The following is a 22,195-nucleotide window of genomic DNA, read 5'->3' on the forward strand; positions in this document are numbered from 1 at the left end:
GCTGCTTTATGTCAAACAGCCCGCAACTTTTCATTTCGTTCATAAACACCATAACAAAGAGACCACGAATCAGTATGTACACACTTGCTTGATAGTGATTAAGAAAATGAGTATTTCGTGGTTAAAAAAATTTAAAATTGAAGCTCTTAGGTCAACTTTGTGCTCGTTCCTGGTGCGAGAATATCTGAGCAATTTTATTGAGAATAAAGTAATTGAAAGCGAACTCAGTTTGGGTTTAAGCAATGGACGCGCTACAGCCGAAAAAATCTTCCTTGCAGTTGAGGTATAGTTAAATAAACGCCATAATTTATTAGCTATTAACTGGATAAGGTGTCGAGTAAGCCCTGGTTTATATTCAGATTCTACATTACATCAAAATGGAGGGTTGGAGATGTTTTATTTAGAAGCACGTTTTTATCAATGACATTTGACCAACCAGAACTGCGTATCAGAATTTTGCGTAATAAGTATGTCGTTTCCAGTTTGAAAATTGTCTGCGTAGGTGCAACAGTTGGAATTTCCACAGCAAAAACCCATTTAATATCAATTATTCACATTCTTCTTTAATATTAGGAGTCCATTATCATTTTGGCTTGTATAACACAAAGAAATCGGCAATAGTTGCGTGCTATAGACGCTTTTAATCAAAATGTCGTTATTTTTTACTTAAAACAGAAGTTTTTTCTGAAGATCACAAAAAGTCAGTGCAAAGTTTCCTAACAGTTCGCTCAATAGAACAATTTCACTTTTAAATAACTAGTGGAATTGTACTATTAGCGCACTGTTAGGAAACTTTTGACTAAACAGTGGAGGAAATTGAAGATTAATCATTTGTGGTCTTCAGAAAAAAATTCATAGTTTTTCTCAACATGAGACTGTTTAAAAAAAAACTGCGTTACTATATTTAACTTCTGTTTCTAAAAAACTACTTTTGTGTTAACAATTGCCCCTTGTTTCTTTCTTCAATATAATTTTATCTTTACTTACAATAATGATGCTATTTAAAAAACGGTGCATTATCAATTATAACAAAGAATAACTATATACTTAGAAACATGGAAGTTATGATTTAATTCGATTGTAATAATAATCTCAAAAGGCAAACACCTTTATGAGAACTGTTATATCGGCTCATAAAAGGTTATCAGCCACTGCAAGAAATTATGAAGATTTTTAATTTTATATCCTCAACAATTTCCTATCTATACGTTTCCCGATATCTCATAATACTTAAATGCCAAAAAATGAGGAACATGAATGAATTTTGTCTTTTTCTTCTTTTAGAACGGTTTGCCTTCTAAACCTACAGCGAATACTATTAATATTTTAACCGCTTCTTTTGGCGCACCCATAAGCGATCTCCTTCTTGTTTCGGTTCTACTTTGCCTTTGTTTTCCACATCCATGGATAAACTTACTTTACTTCAATAAACTCTATTTAAAATTAACTCTTTTGAGACACTTCTTACATTCAAAGCAAACTAAGGTTCGAAACAAACCATAATAATCATAACAAATATGCATGCAGTCCAATTGCAAAGTGTTTAAACAAACAATTTCTTTGTCTCTACTCCCTCACACATATGCGTTCGCTTATATACGTGCGTCCATGAATTCAAGCCGGAACAGTAAACATGTACGTTGATGTTTTAACGAAAAATTTGTGCGAATATCAACGGGCGTTCTTGTACTTCTTCGTGTGTCCTTAGGCCCCTTGAAGCGAACAACTTCGGCACTATAATGTGTCCGTTTGAAAGAATAATAAACATGCAAATAAATTGGTAAATAATAAAACTGAATAAATATAATACATACTAAATAAACATGTAAATATTCCAAAACCAAATAAAGTTGTTTAGTGGGTTTTCGCTTTGCTTCAAAAATGCATTGCTAACCCAGATAAGACTGTGAAGTCACCGCGCTCTTGTTCCTTTGTTTATAAACATTTTACATAACTAACGGCGTCTTTATAGTTTACATTTGATTCAGTTTCCAAATGATCATGATTTATCGGAGATTTCTTATAAGTATGTCAAGTGGAGTAGCATATTCATAATCCTTTACTAATAAATCGGAATCTACATTCCAAAGAGAGGCAAACGGCCACAAATAAGTAAACTGGTTCAGGCAACAATTCTTACATACTTTAGGATTCCTAAATAATAGAAAATAACGGAAAATCTGGCCACTCTACTAGCTTAAATTGCTAACCACAGAACACCTCTGAACTGACTGATTGGACTTTCACACCAAATATCAGTGTAAGTCAAAACGAAAATGTGAACAATTTTATAAAGGAAGGACTAATGAGATGAGAAAAAGTACTGGACAAAAATTGTCCACTTACAGGATCTCGATTTTGTTCCAAAGGTTTATGTGGACTATGTTTCGCAAAATGTTGTTTTTGTGCATCCAGAAGACTACTATTCTGCAGCAGAAAGTTTTTGTAGGATTCAAATCAGTATCCCCTTGAAAACGGTTGCAAATACTAAAATATTATTTTTAAATCGACTAATGGCTTCCACTTGGACACATTTCGAGCTCCAAGACGAACACACGGACAATATTTTAAAAAATTTGTAATTTTTGCAACATCCATTGCAAACGCGTCTTGTTACTGTTGAATATTGCATATTTCAACTAAAAAGTCCATTTGGTACGCCTTACTTTTAATGCATTTTTTGGAGTTTGTTTACAGATTAAATTTCCTGTTAATTTCACATTATAGTAGTTATTTGTTTTCGCATCTTAGGCTCTTAATAAGTTGAGCGAAACCCAAAACTGGCCGGTACAAGTCGTCGAAGGCTACATAGACAAAATACATATTAGCATTCCTTGGACAGCAATATTCAGTGAGTCGACCCAAGTGGAAATATGTGGACTCAGAATAAAAGTGCAACCAAAGCAACGCATAGACGATGGTAAAATGTCAGAAGTTAGAGAAAGTGGATTGGAAATCTGATCTGTGCTAATTTACAGCTACTTCAATGCTCGAATCTATGTGGAATTCCATGAGCAGCTCAATGAAAATGGCTGAAGAATTTGCAAAGGAAGCGGCCACAAAGCAGGAACTGCCTATTCCAGCTGTGGAAGGACTAAATTTTTTTGCTCAGGCTATTGAAACAAGTAAACCCGCACTTTTCCTCATTGCTCATTAATTAAATATTTTAATTGTGCTTTATCTTTAAAAATTCTATAACATTTTAATTGGGTCGTTTATTTATTATTAGTTAGTCACATAAACTGATTTTTCCAGTTATGAAACGAATTAAGGTAAAATTTGTTGACACTGTAATCGAAGTGGAACATTTGCCACTCGATAGCCAAAAAGGAGTTGGTTTAGTAATCAATATAGATTCGTAAGTATTTTCAATTATCTCGACTTATTGGTAAAATATGTTATTAATGTATAATTCAGCGTGGAATTTTTCGACGACTTCACTATGGAAACTGAGAATAAAGAGGCATGCGACCCACCAAAAAAAGGCGACGCTAAGAATTATCTTATTGATGCAGTAACCACAAAAAATATAGTTTTAAAAGGTATTCGGTTGTCATCAATTGAATTTTCAAGTGACGAAAGAAATGAGTCTACAATCACGTAAGTATTATACGTTAAATACAATTAAAATGAACATATTTCGTATAATGTTAGATATTACTGCAGCACTAGGTTTGAATATTTTTATTCTAGGCAAGACAGTTTCGAAACTGCTCAAGACAGCGATTCGGTTTCTGAAGATGATAATGAAAGTGATGATGGTCCTGTGGTTCTTTGTGGAAAATTGTTTGACAATCAAGAAGTAAGCATAATTTTCGCAATTGTTTAGATCATCCGTAAGACGTTGGATGCTTTTAGCTAAAACTCCGATTAAAACAATCTGATCAATCCAGTGGTCCAAAAGTAGCAATTGAACTGAATCTAGGTGCTTTAGTTTTATTTCTATCTCCTAGACAATTTCATATGTTAAAAGAACTGGCGGAAGGATTTTTGAGCCCGAATTCGAAAGATACCAGGTAATTCGGTTCTCTCGATGTAAACATTTGAAACAATCTACAGCTTTTTTTTTCGTAGTAATGCTCTTCGGAAAAACCAACCCGAACCGAGACCAATGACTGAGATGGATTATGAGAGGATTGAAGAGCAACTGGCGCAAATGACAAGCCATAGGCACATGCACGGATTTAACATATTACAAGGACATGGATGGTCTACGGGGCCGTTAGGTATTTTATCACATTGATGCCGGTGTAAGGGTTAAAAAACAACAGATGTTTATTTCAGATGAAAGTACCGGTAGTGAGTACCTTCCAATGCAAGCAGAAACCAGTGAGGTATATGATAGTACTATGAGTGGCCTTAGCAGCTCCTTGGATTTTAGTATCACATCCAGTATGACTAGCGCTGTTACTGATGCTACTTCACATGCCCGACAGCGAGGTATATTTTTTATCTATTACACGTCTAAAACATATAATTTTTAATATTATAATTTTCTTGTTTAGCTTGCAACATTAATTCAGATCCTACAGCGGAGATTTCGAATTTCCAAATTCGCTTGTCTAGTTTGGCTGTGATACTTCTACACGAAGATCAACTGGCCCATTCTGCCGGAAATGGTAAGGTGATTGTAGGCCAGATGCAGTCCCTTGCTAACCAATTTTTTGGGAGCTTAACAAGCGATATGTTCTCTGAATTGGCTGCTGATGGGTTTGATGAACTCCACAAGCGGCTGCAAAACTCTTGTAACTTAAGTCAAATAAGGTAGTGATTAGAAACGAAAGAAAAGAAAGAAACTTCTATCACCATTTTTTAGACTGCTTGCTTCGCCTGTAAAATTTGAAGGCAATGAAACTACAATTTCTAGTGCGTTTTCCATATCCGGAAATCTAACGGCTTCAAAACTAGAAATCTCTGAGTGGCTTTATAACGGACAGTTTCAGCATATTCCATTAGTTAGTTTTAAATCCCCACAAGCCTTGAACAGTCCCAGCGGCGTCAAGCCAAACTTTTCTCTCAAATTCAAGCATGTACAGAGACAAGGGAGATCTGGGGATTATAGGAAGAAGAATGGGCCAAAAACAGACATTTCGTGAGTACTTGCACAACTAGAGAAATGTTTCACATTTGTTTCAATGTTGTTTTTTTTTAAGAATTATTCTCGATCAATGCATTGTGGAATTTGATCTATCAATAATTGACAGAATTTCATCAGTTCTTAATCATCCTCCAATATGTGAACGTTTTGAGAATGATAGAACGGTACCTTCTGCTTATCAAACACATGCCGCTCCATATTTAACTGCAGATACAGTAAGCAGCATTCAGGATATTAAACTGTCGTGTCCGTCTCTTAATCTTAAAATCAGGTACGTTCTCTTACAATATGTCTATATGTAAGTCTAAAATATTATATTTGAAGGGGTTAGAACCAAAACCGCCAACCAGTCACAAAAAGTTTATTTAGATAAATTAATTGTCCACATTTTTAAACAAAAAAGCACTTGGGTTATTTTGCCTTTAAACTAAAACCAATTATCAGGAAATACAAAAACGACAAAGCGAACATCTTTTTGGAATATTTTCATTTCTGTTGGGTTCTTTTTTATGGCTGAAGTTGAAAAACTTGTTTGTGGCTCATAAGTTGTTAAACTGTCCATTTTTTTATTTATTTTGTTTTATTTTTCCCTATGCTTTTATATGCTTCAGCAGAAAGCCTATTCTTCTTTATTATTTTTTTTATTCGTTAATTTGATTGTTCTTTTTCTGGTTCGTTTCGGGTGACCTTACATTCTGAACCCTAAACTCTACTCAACCTTAATACTAGTCGTAGTAGTAGCGTCATTATGTGATATGGAATTCTCACTCCCATGAGTCTTATCTTCTTGATATGAAATCAAATTCCTCGTCCGCAGCAAATAGATCTGTTTCTGAGTCTAAGTATACTATCATTGTCTCAAAATTCCAATATTTTTTATAGCTGCCAATATTTTATTTACCTGATCCAGAAGAGATATTGTTGAAAATAATAATATACTTAAATACTTCTTGATATATGTGATTAATTTTTCTAATATTCTAATGAATAAATATTCAGGAGCAAAACAACCAAAGTGCCACTGAGGCGCTTTTGGCTCCAAAACTTTATTTCTTTACTCAAAGCGGCCGTCAGACTATGATTTTTACCTGGGATGTTTTACTATCAAATAGAAACAGAAGTTTTGCAAAATATTGCAGTTAGGCAGTTTTCTTCTACTTCATTTTAAATTGCGTTTTACAGTTTTAGCGTTATAACACCAAAACCTCATTAATACACATCCTTACCTTTGCCTTTTAGGCAAAGAATTGTAAGAACTCAATCCTATTTTATCATTTCCAGTTTCAGTAAAAATTTATTTACACTACATTTTTTCAGATTTCCCATACCAGATTACAGGCCTGCTACAGATATGAGTAAACCACCATGGTGGGAAAGAAATGTGCGCCCTGATTACCTTTCGCTTATATTGCAGAGGGCCAATTTTCACACGGTATTTCAAACACAGCAAAACTTTAGTGAATTCAATATAGACTGTAAACTATTGGACATAGTATACTATGAAACCGAAAATGCTACTGGACAACATATCGCCAGATCGGGCAGAGAAGAAAAACCATACAGCGCAATGAATAATACGCCTTTAACAAAGTAAGTTTTGAGTAACTTAAGTCATTGTTTCTATATATAATTTAAACGCCTTTGTTATAGATTATCAATCAAAGTCTATCCCAAACAGTTGGAGAATGACGCGGACGATAGAGCGCCCGATATAATGACTCAATCTTTTTATGGGCCATCTAAAGTTGCAGATCCGGGTCCATTTGGAGGAAAATTAGTAGTGCATGAGAGCGACACTCCGCATGACAATTTCATAAAAGGTATACGTCCGAAGCGCGTACTTATGCGTAATTCTATACATGAAATTAGATAGAGTACGAACTAACATTGCATTAGCAGGTCACTAAAGGATGGAATTTTAGTGAGGTCAGTAATTGGACTTGTAGGTAAATAACATCAAGAGTATGGTTTGATTGGTATCCAGATGAAATTACTTTGTGTTCATGTAGATATTGTATTACTTGTCTTATAAATGAGCAATCAATATTTTTGTGCTTAGGTATTAATTCCTATAATCTCTTATTACATGAATATCCATACATAAGATCTATATAGTTCAGGCGGATTCTTTTGATGGGAATTTTGCTTCAATTTTTAAGTTTTTAAAACGGAACTTTTTCACGTCTTTTATTACAGATTGATAGGAGAAATGAGGAAATTCTATCGTTTAATGAACAAAAAATAGGCAAAATACCCAGTTAACTCCAAAATAAAAGTTTTGAAAATTAAATAAAAATTAATAATAATGTACCCGTAATAAAAATAAAAGTCATGGGTTGTAAAGATAGGAAATTGGGCATGTTACAATAGGAATGGTATTCGGGAAATATGCATTTGGAAATTGTTGCCTCAGTATTTTATATTTGGATGGAAATTTATAAAATCGAAATTATTTAGTGATAGAATTAGGTTTGGTCTTGTGCCTGTCGTAGTGTAGAAGCATGTAATTTCAAAAGAAATTGTCTTTACAATTTTAGATGAATCCGAAGAACAAGTAATTCCTGGTGACAAATTAGAGCTTCAAGAATTTATGGATTCCACAAGGTCCAATGGTCATATTATAGTTGATCTAATTCTTCCCACTGTATCAATTGAGCTGGAATCCAAACACACTTACGAATTGATTTACAATCGAATCAATAACGATCTGCTGCTTTGGGAGCCACAAGCGCCTAAGCCAACAAATAAAAATCCACTCAGTGCTAAATTCCATGATCTGTCCCTTAATAATGAGTATATTGTCGCTAATAGTGGTTTACAATCTGGTAAGCAGTGACGAAAAATATCGCTAACATATTAAGAGATAAAATTTAAAAAACATGCTGTATTTATCCTTATGTACAATAAACTATCAAATCTATAGAATTATCTACAATAAACTAAATTATTACTTGTCAATCACCTAAAATATTGTTATATAAAAATACTCGAAAATCGGGAATTTTGTTTTAGATTCCGACAGCGACTCTGGCGAGTATGAAGAAGTGGTAACAAACATTTTCTACTCGGCTTATGGCGGTAAATCGAAAGTATCGCCAGTTGACGATGTTCGATCACCAATAAGAAATAGTCAAAGCAATTTTATACTATCATTGAACATACAAGAAGGGATGTTGAACGTAAATCCCCCTTGTCGTGACGGCACCAATAATGTTATTCCAGGTAAATGTTCATTATTTTGCAAGTTTAAGTGAACTATTTAAATATTTTCGCAGGTCAACAGGGCGAACTTTTACTTAATCTAGACAACGCAAAAGTATTCATTGTAAGTGGTTACAAGGGTGAAGAAGATTTGGCATATGTATGTGTTCAAATGAAATCTGTTGAATTATATCATTGTGGTAAGTGCCCTTTGCAATTAATTTTGCAACGGATGATTAAAAAGTCTAGATATATTAATCAAGTGGTTTCTTTCAGATAATAAACCTGCACAAAGGATTCGTTTGCCTTTGAGAGAACCGGGTGCCATATTAGGTAAGGAGCTATTTCCAACAATATACCAGTCGGATAAAAAGAGTATGTCCTTATCCAAGCATAGAGGAAAAGACAGGGAAATGTTTACTGTTGCTGTAAAAGTTGAAGCAAATCATGAAACGCACCATGTTAAGGTATGTATCATTGTGTTTTACAGTTTTTTCTTGTCATTCTAAATGTATTTTTTAGGTCGTTACTGTGTCATTAGGTCTTAATGGAGCAACGTTGAGACATAAAATGGGGAAACAGCCCAACTCTTGGATCTCACACCTTATGGATTATTTTAACGTTGAAGATTATCCAATTCCGGGCTATGTACCCAAAGATGTATTAACGGAGCTCCATTTACATATCTGGGACAGTATAATAGATTACAGGTAATCGATGTTTTTAACGCAAATAAAACCGTTCTTGAAAATGTTCTTGTAACACTTTATACATATAAAAAGTTTTAAAATTATGTCGCAATATTCTTTCCGATTTTGACGCGACAGAAAATTAATTCTGAATCAATTCAAGCAATTATAAAAGAAAACAAATATGTTTTGCGTTTACAGATCTACGTTTATATGAACTTTTTGACTTATTTTAGCAAGTAGAACATGCAATAAAATTTAGGCAACATAATCTCGGATCATTCTGTGATCCGAAAAATGTAGCTCTAATCAACTTAATTTCATCTTATTTTAGGCCATTATATTTGCCATTAAGGTCTGCAATAGGAATTGGAAGCTTTAGTATTTCGTCGCATTTATCTGCAGTTGCAAACACGTCCACTTTAACGATGATGTTTGAGGACTGTGGCTTTTTCTTGAGCGACAAACATCCACCAAAAGATGGAGTGTGTTCTACTGTTAAAGTGGATCTTGAACGAGATTATGTGAACGTCATAGAGATCGCGTTGTTTGAGATTAGCATAAAGACAACAGATAAGGTACAATATTGCTATAGATTATTAAATGAGATTTTTAATTTGTGAATTTTTTAACAGCAAAGCGGAATCAATCCACACATCGATCTTCGCACATCGATTACGAACTTGAGTGTCAGAACGTGTTCAGATAGTGGACGAGCATTGTTTCAACTCCTAACGTACTATATCAACGATGGCGATTTTCCAGTTGATCCTCAGCTTGCCGATTCAATCAATTCCAATGTCAATTCAAACATGGAAGAAGAATTAATACGTTTGAAAGAACAGGAGAACTCTCTAAGCAAAAGTCAGGAAGAGCAAATTAGCGAAATGTTGAAAGAAGCGATGGAAGATGACACTGTTAGTAAAAGTAAGATTATCTTTTTCATTATTTTCTGGATCCCAATATTTAAGTTCACTTTCATATATGGACTTTAAAGTTAGTTGTTTTTTCCAACCCACACTAATTATACGTTATTCGAAGTATCTTACTGCGAACTTACTACTTACTACTCGAAGAAAGCTGGATTTTTTCTGATTTTGCAACTAGTGTTGCTAACAGTCAAATCGAAAAGTGTGAGCAATTTTACCGTGAAGTAACCATAAATTAGAAAGGACAAAAAGTCTAAACCGACACATACAGATATTGTACAACTATTCATTTCAGCTCCTAATGCTTATCCCCAAACCGGTGCCCAACTCTTCTACTTTCCGGACGAAAAAGAAGGCCAGAGGGATGTTCCCAGTTTTAAAAATCCCGTAGTAGTGACAGATCTCGGTGTTATCGAACGATGGGACGTAGGTGGAAATCGGCTGTCTTTTAGTGACGACGATTTCGACTTCGTGTATCTACAAGACGATTCCATTCCGCCTAAGGATGGTGTACCAGAAATCACTTGGATGTCGCAGAACGTTCAAATATTGGAAGATTATTTTGCGAAACCTGATGGAAAGAGAGGTAATTGTGAAAAGGGAATTGTTACGGGAAACTAAATTTACTATTTTTGTAATTTTTAGATGTGTTGGCTCCCCCCAAAAGTTTCCCGACTCCTGTTGCAAAATACACACTCTGTGATATGTCGATAACTTGGAAGATGTATGGTGGCCATGATTTTAAGACGAAAGATGACCCTAAGAGGGAAGTTAGATTTACAGAGGTGCAACTACATGACAAAGTATCCTTTTCACATGCGCATCGAGCTACAGTGACTTTAAGTCCTGCACAGAACGAGCGTACTAAAGGACTGAGTTGGATTCAAAGGGGCGGCGCAAACCGAAATCATTCAGTACTAATGGAACTACAATTAAATAAGGTAGGTCTTATCCACTGTTGCAATTAAGTCTTTCATGTTTAATCATTTTCTTAAAGGTTCGCTTTAGTCATGAAGTATATCCAGATAGCGTCCAGCAGGTTTCGAGACAAGTCCTGTGCATAACAGATATAGAGATTAAAGATCAACTAGCATCCAGTCAAATCAACAAATTTCTGTATCAATATTCGAGTCATTCGCACCCAAAACAGTCGAATTCTCATATGGTACGTTTCTTGAAATCGAATTATTCAATTGTAAACATGAGTGTTTGTAGGTATTGATAAAGACGTTGCATTCGCGACCAGACCGTAAAATCAAGCGGCAAGAATGTGATATCAAAATATCTCTTTTGCCAATAAGACTAAATATAGATCAAGACTCGCTGTTTTTCTTGATCAATTTCTTCAAGGAACTGAGCGGGGAAAATGCTGATGAAAATGTTACAGGTTTGTTGATTCAAAAAATGTGTTTTAATTAAAAACAATATGAACGATTTATGAACGAAGTAATAATCTCATTTAATGATTTTTTTATCCTTAGAGGCAAAGACTGGTTCGTTGCATTCTACTCCGACTCATCAACCGCCAATACTGACAACATCACTGATCAGTGAACGTGAAATTGAGCAGAAGGCGAAAGAAGTTGTCAACGAAAATCTGATTCTTCTAGAAAGTAGATACCATACTGAGCCCGAAGCCCCAACAGAAGATGCAAATACGTTTACTGTTGCTGACGATTCACCAATTTACTTTAGGTATGTAGCGCGTGTAATTACAATAATCGATATTTTAACCAAATGGATTTTCTTGCTAGACACCTGGAATTTTCTAAAGATGTTCTCATTCGCTTAGATTACGTTGGCAAAGGATTAGATATGAGTCGCGGCTCAATTGCAGGTATGTTCGCTCTATTGACTCCGATAAACATTTATTAAAATGTGGTGTTTTTAGGGATACTAATGGGATTAGGACATTTGAATTGTTCAGAGATTAGACTGAAACGAATAGTTTATAGACACGGTTTGCTCGGAGTTACTAAATTGATCGAGTTTTTGCTACGGGAATGGATCGGAGACATAAAGAAGAATCAACTCTCAGCCATTTTTAAAGGCGTCGGACCTGTGAAGGCCGTTTTACAGCTCTGTAAGTATTTCTTCAAATAGCCTTCAATGTGCCGGAATGCATTGTTTGCCTTTTTCAGTCCAGGGTATCAAGGATTTATTCTGGTTACCAATTGAACAATATCAAAAAGACGGTAGGATTGTTCGTGGCTTACAACGCGGTGCTAATAGCTTCACTACCTCAACTGTTATGGCAGCTTTAGAGCTTACTACACGGTTAATCTACCTTATCCAGGTAAGTCCATAGTCAAATATAAGTATTGAAGACTAATTAGTTCGAAATAGTATAAAACCCTTTGTCTACTTCTAGACTACCACGAAGAATTAAAAAACAACGTTTGTAATGATGATATTTACGGATTAATATTATTTCAGGTCACCGCTGAAACGGCGTATGATATGCTTTCACCAGGACCGAGCGTAAGAATGAAGAGGTTGGCAAAACGGAAAGGCCGCAGGAAACGATATCACCAACCCCAAGACATACGCGAGGGCCTAGCGAATGCATGTACGGAAGTTCGAGAGGTAAGTTTTGTAGAATTTTACTTACTGTTGTTGAGATGCGACTTCAAATTCAAGGCGTGATTAATTTTCGTGTACACAAAAAAAATCAGTTTAAATGTTAACGGTCCCCTAATTAAATGCACGTTCAATAACGAGTTAGGTAAATAAGATTTTACCAACAAAAATACTCAGCCAAAAAATAAAAAGATCTGTTTGGTCTTGTTATTAATCGAAAATACAAAAGTTTTTGGTTAATTTAGTAATTAATTATTAATTTACCGCGGCGTGAAAAATCACCACATCCAAAATGTGTATTATTGGATAATAATTTTTTTCTAGGGCATTGGGGAAACTGCAAATAATATATTGCAAGTAGTAGCCTCAGAAAAAGATCAAAAGGGAATAAGTGGTGCTGTGGGTGCCGTTTTTCGTCAAATTCCACCCACCATGTTAATAAAACCTTGCATTATTGCCACAGGGGCAACTAATAACTTACTTATGGGGGTGCAGAATCAGCTGATGCCCGACACTAAGAGAGAAGCAAATCAAAAATGGAAAGCTGATTCATAAGATTTACAAATTTCATTGTGATACTTAAACTTACTTGTTAGTTTAGGTTTTTTTTATTAGAGTTATTAAATTGATATTGAAATGACTGGACTTTTTGTTAGGAATATAAATCGATTTTTAAGATTTTTTTAAATTGATCAATGTTGGAATATGTATTACTGAAATTGAATAAATATTCTTTTACTGCCACTGATTGAATCGGATTTATTTTAACTCTAACATGCGTAATATTGAAAATTTGCGTCATAAACACGTTGCCCTGTAGAAAGCAAAATTGGTTTTATTATCAAGCTTGCACCATACATTTGTTATTGAATCGAATGAATTATAAAAAATCGACTATGAAACAAAGATAGCTATTTATCACCAAATATAAATACAAATAAATACTCAATAAATAGTCCATTTGCATCTGTAAGTAAGTGAAGACACCTACAAACTGACTCTGTGAATCCCATTTTGCAATCAAAGTTAATTATGTTAATTTACGATAATTAAGTTTAGTGCATCACTACACTTAATTATTGTGAAATAACGCAGAATAGAAAATTTACATCCGCAATAGTAATGAATCAAATACTTGCTGTTAATCTGTATCAGCACAATTTCCTGGGTGTCATAAAGGTTTGTAAAGTGTCGTCAGTAACCTGAGATCGAATTTCTTGATGCTTTGTTAATACCGGTGTTAAAACATCGATGAGGAACTTTTTAAGCTCGCCCGTTAACAACTTGCCGCTGGTGTAATTCTCCTTTATTTCCTCAAGCTTCTCATCGTCATGCAAGAAAAACCTACAACAATAAAACTAATTTTATTATAAGAACATTATTTTTATCGAAACTGCTGCACAACAGTTTGAGAAAGGTAAGAAACTGCAAAACATCACATAAAACAAGGATAAATTTCGTTGAACATACGTGCGTTCAAAGGTAATTTTCCTAAAAAAACAAGATAACTAAATAGAAAGGTCTTACCTTAAATACTGATAGGATATGTCTATATCACAGTTTCCGCCGATTTTCCGATGTTCTTCAACTGTCGTCTGCCCGCCAGAAAATGCGTGTTTGTTGATTTTATTTTTCAGTTGCTTTGGAGTATCATTCATGAAAATGGTACTATTTGCTTCCGATGCAGACATTTTTGTCTTTGCCCCTTGAAGTGCCGGGAAGAATTTGGAATGAAGTAAAGCCGGTTTATCGAAACCTATAAAATGTTTGTAGTTTGCATCTTGTAGTCTTCTATATTTTAGTTTTTTATACTTTTTGATTAATACTGTGCTTTTACTGTTTTTTTTTTATTATAAGGACTTACCAATCCTAGGACAAACATCTCGGGTCATCCGAAAATATGGGTCTTGGTCAATAGCACACGGTATTAAACACGGAATCTTCTTAGTGCCGAATATATCGGGAAATGATGTGGACAGAGCAGGAGTGGCTTGAACAGCCGGAAAAGCAATTTTTCCAATCACAGTACTATCGTCAAATCCGAAAATACCTTTCACTTGATTGAAAGTAACACACTTTTGAATGCGAATCATATTACGGTAGAACTCAGGTCGCTGTCTGTAAATACAAAAAATCCATCTATACCGGAATTAATATCGTAACAGTATTTTGGTCTCCGAAGTGAATTGAAATCTTGATTATATGAAGATTGTGTGATTTATAACTAAAAGGTAAATAATGATATAAATCAACACAAGTGAAACTTACCCAATATACGTAAAATCCGAAAAAATGAATGTTTTGTTAATGTCAAAGCCACAAGCAATAATATCTTTGGCATTTTCAAGAGCCATCTTATATGCTTCCTCAACAGTCAGATCTTTCCATAACGTTTTCTCATCGTCAGTTAATTGAATGACCAGAGGGCAATTAAAAACATCTTGTAACCATTTGCAAAGAGTAAATGGAATTAAATGGCCTAAATGCATCGAGGACGATGAAGGCCCTCGGCCTGTGTACAAGTAGAAAGGTTTGCCTTGTTCATATCTGCAATTTTCAAATACTTCGATTTTAATACTTGTGTATAATTTATATGAACAGGATCGCTTGTCGGTAATTTGATATTCATTTATCCAGTTGTTTTAATTCGCTGTTTGTCTTTCTTTTGACCTGAATAATCGAAATATCATTTTCATACCCAAAGTGTAATCGTTTTCCTATTCCCTAAGACGCTATTTTGATAGTTTCAATATACACGTATTAAACAAACAGGCACTAAAACGTACACTATTTAATGGTAAAAAACTGTTAAAATATTGGAAGGTATATACTATTTCTATTCCCAAACTAAAGTAGTGTTTAATAAGAGTAGTTTCTCACCTTGTTAGAATCGAATGCATGTCTCTATGTGAGAAAAAAAATCCTCTCCTTAACAGATGATGCACTGGCTTGCCAGTCACTTTCTCAAAACGTGTCAAAAGTTCCTCATCGATTTTTGAACTTCCAAATCTTTCTGAAAGGCCAATTTATAAATGCAGACTAGACTTTCGAGCTAACACTTTGTAACTTGTTACCAAGTAATTTTTCGTGATTTACTCAATTAATGTCCTTAAATATTGAGCTCATATACGTAAGTGGCATATTTTAGAACATTTTCAAACTACATACTACTAACTTATTTAAAGCGAACTTTATTAGTGTCGCCTCTTCTGGTTCAGAATTTGTTCAGTTCAAAATAGTTCTGAAGTAAATCCAATTTTGTGTCTCCATTCTAAGAGTCTCACAAAATAGGCCCTATCATGTACAATCAAGAGTTAGACTTTCGCGGTCACTGCTTGAAACTGGCGAGTTTTAACTATTAAGAACCATGTTTGTACGAGTGACCTTACTTTCTTAACATCACTTACTTGCTTGCAAGACATAATATATGGTAAGCAATTGGCGGATAGGGAGAAGAGTAAATTATGGAGCATGAAGTTGTGAAGACGGCAAAACCAGAATACCACAAAAAATTTGGAAATGAAAACCTGCCAATAGAACTTAGAAAGGAAGACCAAGAAAGAGTTGGGAAAAGGCAATAAAAGAAGCTATGCAGAAGAAGCTTTGAAAATTGGGATGCGGTAGATGGAAAGCTGTATACTGCTTACGAGATATCTATTCTATAAAGCCTTGATAGAAACTGCCTCGACTTTTAATTACTCCCAAAAAAATTAGCACACATAAAACCCACTAAACCTTTCAGTTCAACAGCTTGCCATTCATAGCAGTACGTTGTTTTTTCGTATGTTGATCTTTCGTTTTAGAGAATTCTTGTTCTTTTAGTACTTACGTATTAATTTATCATAATCAACTCCTGTATCAGATTTGCTCACTACATTCCATGGATCCACCTGGTCATCGTCCCCTTTCAACTGAGTGGGTTTTTCAACATGGTTTGCCTGAACTGACACACCATCAACGGAATTTACTTTATCACCAGACATCGTTTCCAGATTGAAATAGTAATTTTTTCAAAAAGTATGGCAATTTTTTTGATGACACCACCAGGCCAATTATCTTTGGAAAAATTTTAGGTTAGAGTAATGTCAGATTGAGATTGCATCAGATTCGTCCAATCACTTGAAAACTTAGTAAATGAAATTTATTGCTGAGGGGCACACAACCTACCTTTCACTTTCTAAGCTTTTAGTCAAGCTAATGGGTTTAATTACAACTCTCTGAAATTCTTATTTACAAAACTTGTAACTGAATTATCAAACCATTCCAACCAGAAAATATGAAACATTTTATCACTTTATAGTGGATTTATTTTACATTTTTCTTGGAAGTTTCGGAACTTTGTCAGCACTGTCTTGCTTCGAACTTCATTTCTGTCTGTCAGAAATCATGTCTGTACTGTTATTTAAGGTTATTTAAACTGTTTTGATTCCCATTTTAGTGGAATGGTTGAAATAAGGCAATTTATTTGAAAAGTTGTTACAATCACAGAAACCAAAATGTCTCAAGAAACCAGAACCGTAGAACACACCATTCCCTTTGATATTCTCAACGATGTGTTAACGTAAGTGCCTATTGCTTTTTCGTTACCATCACAAGAAGAATATAATAAAGTTACATGCAATAACAGTACACCGGTTTTTTGCAATTCAGGAGGTTTATTATACTGGTTCCTGAGGCAGCCAAAGAAAATTTGATACGTATTTGCTTCCAAATCGAACTGGCTCATTGGTTTTATTTAGACTTTTACGTAGGCACTGATGAACGATGTAAAAGCTGCAGCATGTATGAATTTGCTGCACATGCTTTTCAGGTAAACACTGTTTTTTGGCTGAATTGCTGCGCTTAAGCAGCGCAATACATTTCAAGATTATTAAAATCAATTGTAATTTAAGCACATTCCATCTCTGAAGTCTGAAATACCCAGGCTCAGTGAAATTTTAGAGGAATGGAAAGAGTATAAAATGAGTGTTCCCACATATGGGGCAATTATTCTCTCTGAAGGCTTAAGCCATGTCTTACTCGTTCAAAGTTACTGGGCGAAGACATCCTGGAGTTTTCCAAAAGGTAGAATTCAATAAACGATCGTGTGTGAGTTTCTTCTCAACATATCAAAATTATCGTTCGCTAACTTTAAACGTATATCATATTTTGAATTTATTTAAACTAATATAACAAATACTAATAGCGAATGTCTTTTCAAGAAACTTCACCATTCACTTATGATCTAAATTAACAATTTGCGATAGCAGTTTTTGCTTTAATACTGATCATATTTTAAGGAAAGGTAAATGAAGCTGAAGACCCAGCACATTGCGCTATTCGAGAAGTCCTAGAAGAAACCGGATTCGATATAAGCCCTCACATAAACCCAAATGACTATCTCGAATCAGTTGTAAACGACCAGTTGGCTCGATTATATGTGATAAAAAATATACCCCGTTCAACAGAATTCAAGCCGCGAACGCGTTGCGAGATTAAAGCTTGTAACTGGTTTGCAGTGGCGGATTTGCCAAATAACAAGAAAGACTTCACACCGAAAGTGAAAATCGGTGTTGGTCCAAACGCTTTTTTCATGGTACTGCCGTTTGTCAAGCGGCTGAAAATGATCTGCAATAATCAAGGATCGTCAAAAAAATATCGACAGAAATCTGAAATCGAATCTGCAGGCAGCAAGAGCAAAGCTAAGAGCAGCACAAAGGCTGAGGAAGTTAAGAAACGTGATAAAAAGCATAGCAAAAGGCAGCTATTTGCAGAATCTGCTAAATCGGCAACTAGAGAATTTTCGGCTCCTTCGTGGGATAATTTTAAATTTGACATGAAGGCTATTATGGATTGTCTCCAATAAGAGTGAAACTACGTACATCTGTTGAAACACTCGAAACTCGATTTGTAAAATTTTTATAGTTGATAGGAAACTGACTGTTTTTAGTTTGACGAGGATTGCGATAAAATTTTGTTATTAATTGCTTTTATCTTTGTTTGATATCATAGTAAAAGATACTGCCCGATTGTAAAGTTAACATTAACATGGACGATTAAATTATTTAGTAGATTTTTCAGAATCGTTTTATGTTCAGTTATACCCTCATCTAATTTAATTCAATGGATATGGTTTATTTTTTCTACTGAATTATTTATAAGTCAATAAATTTGGGGCGATATTGAAAAATTGTTGTTTGAATTCAAACATTCCGTACCTTGTCTCTGACGAAATCTGCTTACTTACAATCTATTATTGTAAATTCGCTCGGTTCAAAACACGTTATAATCTTAATTTACAATAGAAAAGTGTTTTCACACACACGCTAGTTTCAACAAAATTCTCATTTCAAGTTTAATAATCAAATTCTCAGGTACTTTGTCACAATATAAGAAGACTTGTTGTTCACTACCAAGTCATCGTTTAGATTTCCAATATCATAGACGCTATCACTAGCTTTGATTCCGAAACATATCAGCAATCCTTCATACCATTTCGTGTTCTTTCTATTGAAAATATAGCTGGTTCCCACTTGCAATCCTTGCTCGCTTGTGATGATTTGGGAGTACATTTCACACATATGAGAACTTGATGTTTGTTCACATGTGTCCTTATATTTTTCTAAATTCAGGATGTCTTGCTCATTTAAGTATTGACCGACTTGCTGATTCTCCGTGCAGTATTCAATTGATCTTAGCAAATCTTCGAGATTTTTCACATTTCTTTCAGCCAAAATTGTTGATGTGCCATTATAATTTGCCTCTTTAGAAGCTAACGATATTTTTGTGTGTGCAATTTCTGCTTTTGCTCTCTCCACCAAACGCCTATGGTTTAAAAAACAAAAAATAAAGGATTACTCAGCATTATTTAAATGAACAAAGCATTTAACACCTGGATTTAGAAATTGGTAAAATGATATCCCAAAACAGGCGATCAAAATTAGGCATCACAGTATTCATTGCCGTCTCTGTACGCATTATTATAGCCGGGTTGTTTTTATTGATCTAAAATAATTTAATAGAAATTAAATTCCTAAATAACTGTGCCATGAATTACGATACTTACAGCATCATAGGAATCACGTTTACTTGTGCTACTTCCATTTTCTACTCTTCTAGGATCGTTTTCACCATTTACAGTATTCTGAAGTGTTTCACTTTCTTGCTGTCTGTCAACTGAAGAATCTTCACTGTCTATAATATTAGATGTATCTTCTAGAGCATGTTCCACTGAGGAAGCAACAGTGTTTCTTCCATTTTCTGCAGATTTGTCCTCAACATCCAGACTTCCAGACAGCATAACTTTCGAACCATCATGAATGCCACTTCCTAAAGGAGCTGGCAAATCACTTCCCAATGCGTTGTTTGCGTCAAGAATCTTTGTTTCTAATTCCTCAATGTTACTTGGTTCTGCTTGTTGACCATTTTCTACCGAGTCGTTTTTTTCTAAGTCCTCAGTTGCTTCTAATGACTGAACCTGTATTACATTTGATTCTTGATCAGTTATAGCTTGATCCACTGACGCATTCTGTAAATTTTCGATAGTTTCATTGATTTCAGCATCAACTTCTGATGGTTGTCCATCAGCAGCTTGTTTGCTCTTGCTTTCTTCTATTCCTCCGCTTGTATTAATGTCTGACTGCTTCATAAGCTCATTTGAAATTTTTGCGGATTTTTCTTCTGAGGTTTCGACATCTAGTGATTCAGCACTTTGATAATCTGCGTTTTGCTTTATAGACTCATTTTCCTCATCTAAGTAGCGAGCGGATTCATTTTTCAGTATCTTGATGGATGAAGATTCTGCGGGCAGTATACTTTCGACTAATACTGGATCGATGTTGTGTGTTTCGTTAGAAAATTCTTCATTTTCAATCATTTTCGTTTCTAGTGAAGAACCTACATCCTGAGTAACCGTTTCTGCTGTTCGATTTGTGCTTATTGCTACTGCTTCAGCACTAGTTGTGGTTAGTTCATTTGCTGAATTTTCAATCCCCGTCTGTTTATTGCTATTCTCGGTTTCAGTTCTAGCTGATTCAGTTTCCTCTTGCCGGTTTTCAGATTCTGTGCTTGATTGGACCAAAATTTCACTATTTTGCGGTTCATTATCATTATTGAAACTGGCATTCTCAATAATTTCTTCATTATTTAAGAATTTGGTTTCTGTACTGGAATGGTTTTCGTTATTTCGTTCATTAGATGGATTTGCATTTTCAAACGGACTGGAAGTATTCGCTGATTTATTTTCATTTTCGTCCTGCAATGCTATTTCTTCTGCCGGCTGTTCATCTGGTTTTATACCAGTAGTTTCCACACCTCCAGTACCTGGCGGTTCTTCTATTTGATTCAGTGATTGCTGCAAAATATTGCTGGACTTTTTCATATCATCGTCTTCTGCATTTTCTATATACTTTTCTTCTTCGATGGTGTCTAAAGTTTTGCTGTGCGATTCTACATCTCTAGTCGCAATCAGTTCGCTTTCCTCATGTATTTTTTGATTTCCATCTCCTTCTAGCTGTTCATTTTCTACGATATTTGGTTTCGCGTCATTTTCAGTTTCCGGTTGTTCTTTTTCTGTTCCTTCATCGTTGTCCGTTTCTTCACTTCCATTCAATTCTTTAACGTGAACATTTGATTCTGTATCAATTATGGACAGCTCTTGAGCGGGTTCATTTTCAATTGATTCATCTGTTGGTTGAATAGTTAGCTGAGCAGTCTCAGTAGTTTGCGTTTCGCTTTCATTGCTCACTGGCTGATCATCTGATTTGTTGTCCGTATCTTCAACAGTATGTGAACTTGTGGCTAATTCATTGTTTCCATCTGTGGACATTTGCCGACCAACAACAGATTCAGCAGATTTTCTTTTAGTTTCTTCACTCTCCGGTAGCTCTCCTTCTTCTACAGTTTCCTGACTATTTGGTTCGTCTTCGGTTCCTTTTGCAGGTTCAGTAGCTTGCGTTTCACTTTCAGCTTTCACTGATGGAAGATCAGAGTTTATCGCTGCATCTTTGGCAGTATCTTCACCTTCTTTTACATCTATGGACATTTGTCGAGGCATAAGGTTCGTATCAACGAGTTTAGTGCTCGATTCACTTTCATCACTCACTGGTGGTTGGTCTTCAGGTTTTTGTTCAATTTCTTCGGTAAGATCAGAACCTGTTTGTTCCTCTTTTTTAACGCCTTCGGCGTTTTGTTGATCTATAGCTTCGCCTTCAAGTGGTTGAAACCTTTCAGTTACTGGTTGATTTTTGATGTCCTCAGAAGAATGACCTGTTTGTTGTTTAGTAGTTTTTGCTAGTTCTGACAACAGTTCATCGGTTGGTGGAGAAACGCAAACTGATCCACCCTCTGTTTTAACACTGTGGTGTTTTTTACATGTTGTTATTGTGATAATTACGGGTTCTTTGCCTCGTTCTCTTCCACATACGCAAATTCGACGACTGTCTGACATATCCGATGTTACATGTCCAGGAAGACATTTTCCCGTCAGGCAAGACAATTACGTACATATGCATATAGCGATGGTTTTTAAAGCAATATTACAATGAATGTAAGGGAGAAGCTTGTAACTTGACCCATCTTGTACCTAAATTAATTTAACTTTTGGACTAAATTTAGTCCCAACATTTCTGTTTTAAACGGTTGTTTTGGGAGCAGAGTATGATTAAGAATTATATACACCTCCGAGTAAAGCATTGTAATGTAATTTTTATGTTTTTTTT

The 22,195-nt window shown here is 35.0% G+C and overlaps 4 protein-coding genes and 1 long non-coding RNA gene across 6 annotated transcripts; 3 read left to right on the forward strand and 2 right to left on the reverse strand.

Annotated features, from left to right (window-relative positions):
• The first annotated feature begins 12 nt into the window (after positions 1-12).
• On the forward strand, positions 13-13,137 carry LOC109544971 (autophagy-related protein 2 homolog B). 2 transcript variants are annotated; one of them, XM_048667759.1, is made up of 31 exons: positions 13-283; positions 2,752-2,920; positions 2,979-3,125; positions 3,256-3,358; positions 3,418-3,600; positions 3,694-3,802; positions 3,859-4,016; positions 4,075-4,226; positions 4,285-4,440; positions 4,506-4,764; positions 4,817-5,092; positions 5,154-5,369; positions 6,416-6,688; positions 6,749-6,918; positions 7,648-7,923; positions 8,111-8,320; positions 8,374-8,499; positions 8,576-8,766; positions 8,822-9,009; positions 9,323-9,566; positions 9,624-9,915; positions 10,213-10,503; positions 10,563-10,858; positions 10,915-11,082; positions 11,133-11,304; positions 11,399-11,612; positions 11,672-11,754; positions 11,809-12,000; positions 12,059-12,213; positions 12,354-12,503; positions 12,822-13,137. In XM_048667759.1, exons 1-31 carry the CDS (start codon positions 107-109, stop codon positions 13,050-13,052), a joined length of 6,027 nt encoding a protein of 2,008 aa, XP_048523716.1. In that variant the 5' UTR covers positions 13-106; the 3' UTR covers positions 13,053-13,137. The 2 variants fall into 2 exon arrangements, with proteins under 2 accessions (XP_048523716.1, XP_019770965.2); XM_019915406.2 differs by having other exon boundaries at positions 14-283; positions 7,636-7,923.
• Positions 13,138-13,314: 177 nt separating this feature from the next.
• On the reverse strand, positions 13,315-16,553 carry LOC109544973 (tryptophan--tRNA ligase, cytoplasmic). Its single transcript, XM_019915408.2, has 6 exons — positions 16,327-16,553; positions 15,378-15,510; positions 14,766-15,044; positions 14,362-14,615; positions 14,025-14,253; positions 13,315-13,841 (listed from the first exon to the last, which is right to left on the reverse strand). Exons 1-6 carry the CDS (start codon positions 16,478-16,480, stop codon positions 13,649-13,651), a joined length of 1,242 nt encoding a protein of 413 aa, XP_019770967.2. The 5' UTR covers positions 16,481-16,553; the 3' UTR covers positions 13,315-13,648.
• Positions 15,504-16,177, forward strand: LOC125504949. The gene is made up of 2 exons (XR_007281834.1): positions 15,504-15,627; positions 15,947-16,177. It is a non-coding gene; the product is annotated as an uncharacterized LOC125504949 (long non-coding RNA).
• Positions 16,554-16,861: 308 nt separating the features above from the next.
• On the forward strand, positions 16,862-18,549 carry LOC109544974 (m7GpppN-mRNA hydrolase). The gene is made up of 4 exons (XM_019915409.2): positions 16,862-17,058; positions 17,148-17,307; positions 17,390-17,561; positions 17,777-18,549. The coding sequence occupies exons 1-4, from the start codon at positions 16,994-16,996 to the stop codon at positions 18,340-18,342; spliced, it is 963 nt and encodes a 320-aa protein (XP_019770968.1). The 5' UTR covers positions 16,862-16,993; the 3' UTR covers positions 18,343-18,549.
• A 257-nt stretch (positions 18,550-18,806) lies between these two features.
• Positions 18,807-22,170, reverse strand: LOC109544972 (STE20-like serine/threonine-protein kinase). The gene is made up of 3 exons (XM_019915407.2): positions 19,543-22,170; positions 19,369-19,481; positions 18,807-19,301 (listed from the first exon to the last, which is right to left on the reverse strand). The coding sequence occupies exons 1-3, from the start codon at positions 21,922-21,924 to the stop codon at positions 18,839-18,841; spliced, it is 2,958 nt and encodes a 985-aa protein (XP_019770966.2). The 5' UTR covers positions 21,925-22,170; the 3' UTR covers positions 18,807-18,838.
• Between the last annotated feature and the right edge of the window lie 25 nt (positions 22,171-22,195).

Source organism: Dendroctonus ponderosae, unplaced genomic scaffold (genome assembly GCF_020466585.1).
Source record: "Dendroctonus ponderosae isolate FM_Combo_2020 unplaced genomic scaffold, Dpon_F_20191213v2 Dpon_F_20191213_6, whole genome shotgun sequence".
Taxonomy (NCBI): domain Eukaryota; kingdom Metazoa; phylum Arthropoda; class Insecta; order Coleoptera; family Curculionidae; genus Dendroctonus; species Dendroctonus ponderosae.

Excerpts from the sequence above, each read along its gene's own strand:
- LOC109544971 (XM_019915406.2), top strand. The coding sequence starts at position 107 with ATGAGTATTTCGTGGTTAAAAAAATTTAAAATTGAAGCTCTTAGGTCA. Across the intron at positions 11,083-11,132 it reads AACAGTCGAATTCTCATATG|GTATTGATAAAGACGTTGCA; the intron begins GTACGTTTCTTG and ends GAGTGTTTGTAG. Across the intron at positions 11,755-11,808 it reads GAGTCGCGGCTCAATTGCAG|GGATACTAATGGGATTAGGA; the intron begins GTATGTTCGCTC and ends TGGTGTTTTTAG.
- LOC109544973 (XM_019915408.2), bottom strand. The coding sequence starts at position 16,480 with ATGTCTGGTGATAAAGTAAATTCCGTTGATGGTGTGTCAGTTCAGGCA. Across the intron at positions 15,511-16,326 it reads TGATTATGATAAATTAATAC|AAAGATTTGGAAGTTCAAAA; the intron begins GTAAGTACTAAA and ends TTGGCCTTTCAG. Across the intron at positions 14,616-14,765 it reads TCGGATTTTACGTATATTGG|ACAGCGACCTGAGTTCTACC; the intron begins GTAAGTTTCACT and ends TTGTATTTACAG.
- LOC109544974 (XM_019915409.2), top strand. The coding sequence starts at position 16,994 with ATGTCTCAAGAAACCAGAACCGTAGAACACACCATTCCCTTTGATATT. Across the intron at positions 17,308-17,389 it reads TTGCTGCACATGCTTTTCAG|CACATTCCATCTCTGAAGTC; the intron begins GTAAACACTGTT and ends TTGTAATTTAAG. Across the intron at positions 17,562-17,776 it reads ATCCTGGAGTTTTCCAAAAG|GAAAGGTAAATGAAGCTGAA; the intron begins GTAGAATTCAAT and ends TCATATTTTAAG.
- LOC109544972 (XM_019915407.2), bottom strand. The coding sequence starts at position 21,924 with ATGTCAGACAGTCGTCGAATTTGCGTATGTGGAAGAGAACGAGGCAAA. Across the intron at positions 19,482-19,542 it reads AACGTGATTCCTATGATGCT|ATCAATAAAAACAACCCGGC; the intron begins GTAAGTATCGTA and ends AAATTATTTTAG. Across the intron at positions 19,302-19,368 it reads TTACCAATTTCTAAATCCAG|GCGTTTGGTGGAGAGAGCAA; the intron begins GTGTTAAATGCT and ends TTTAAACCATAG.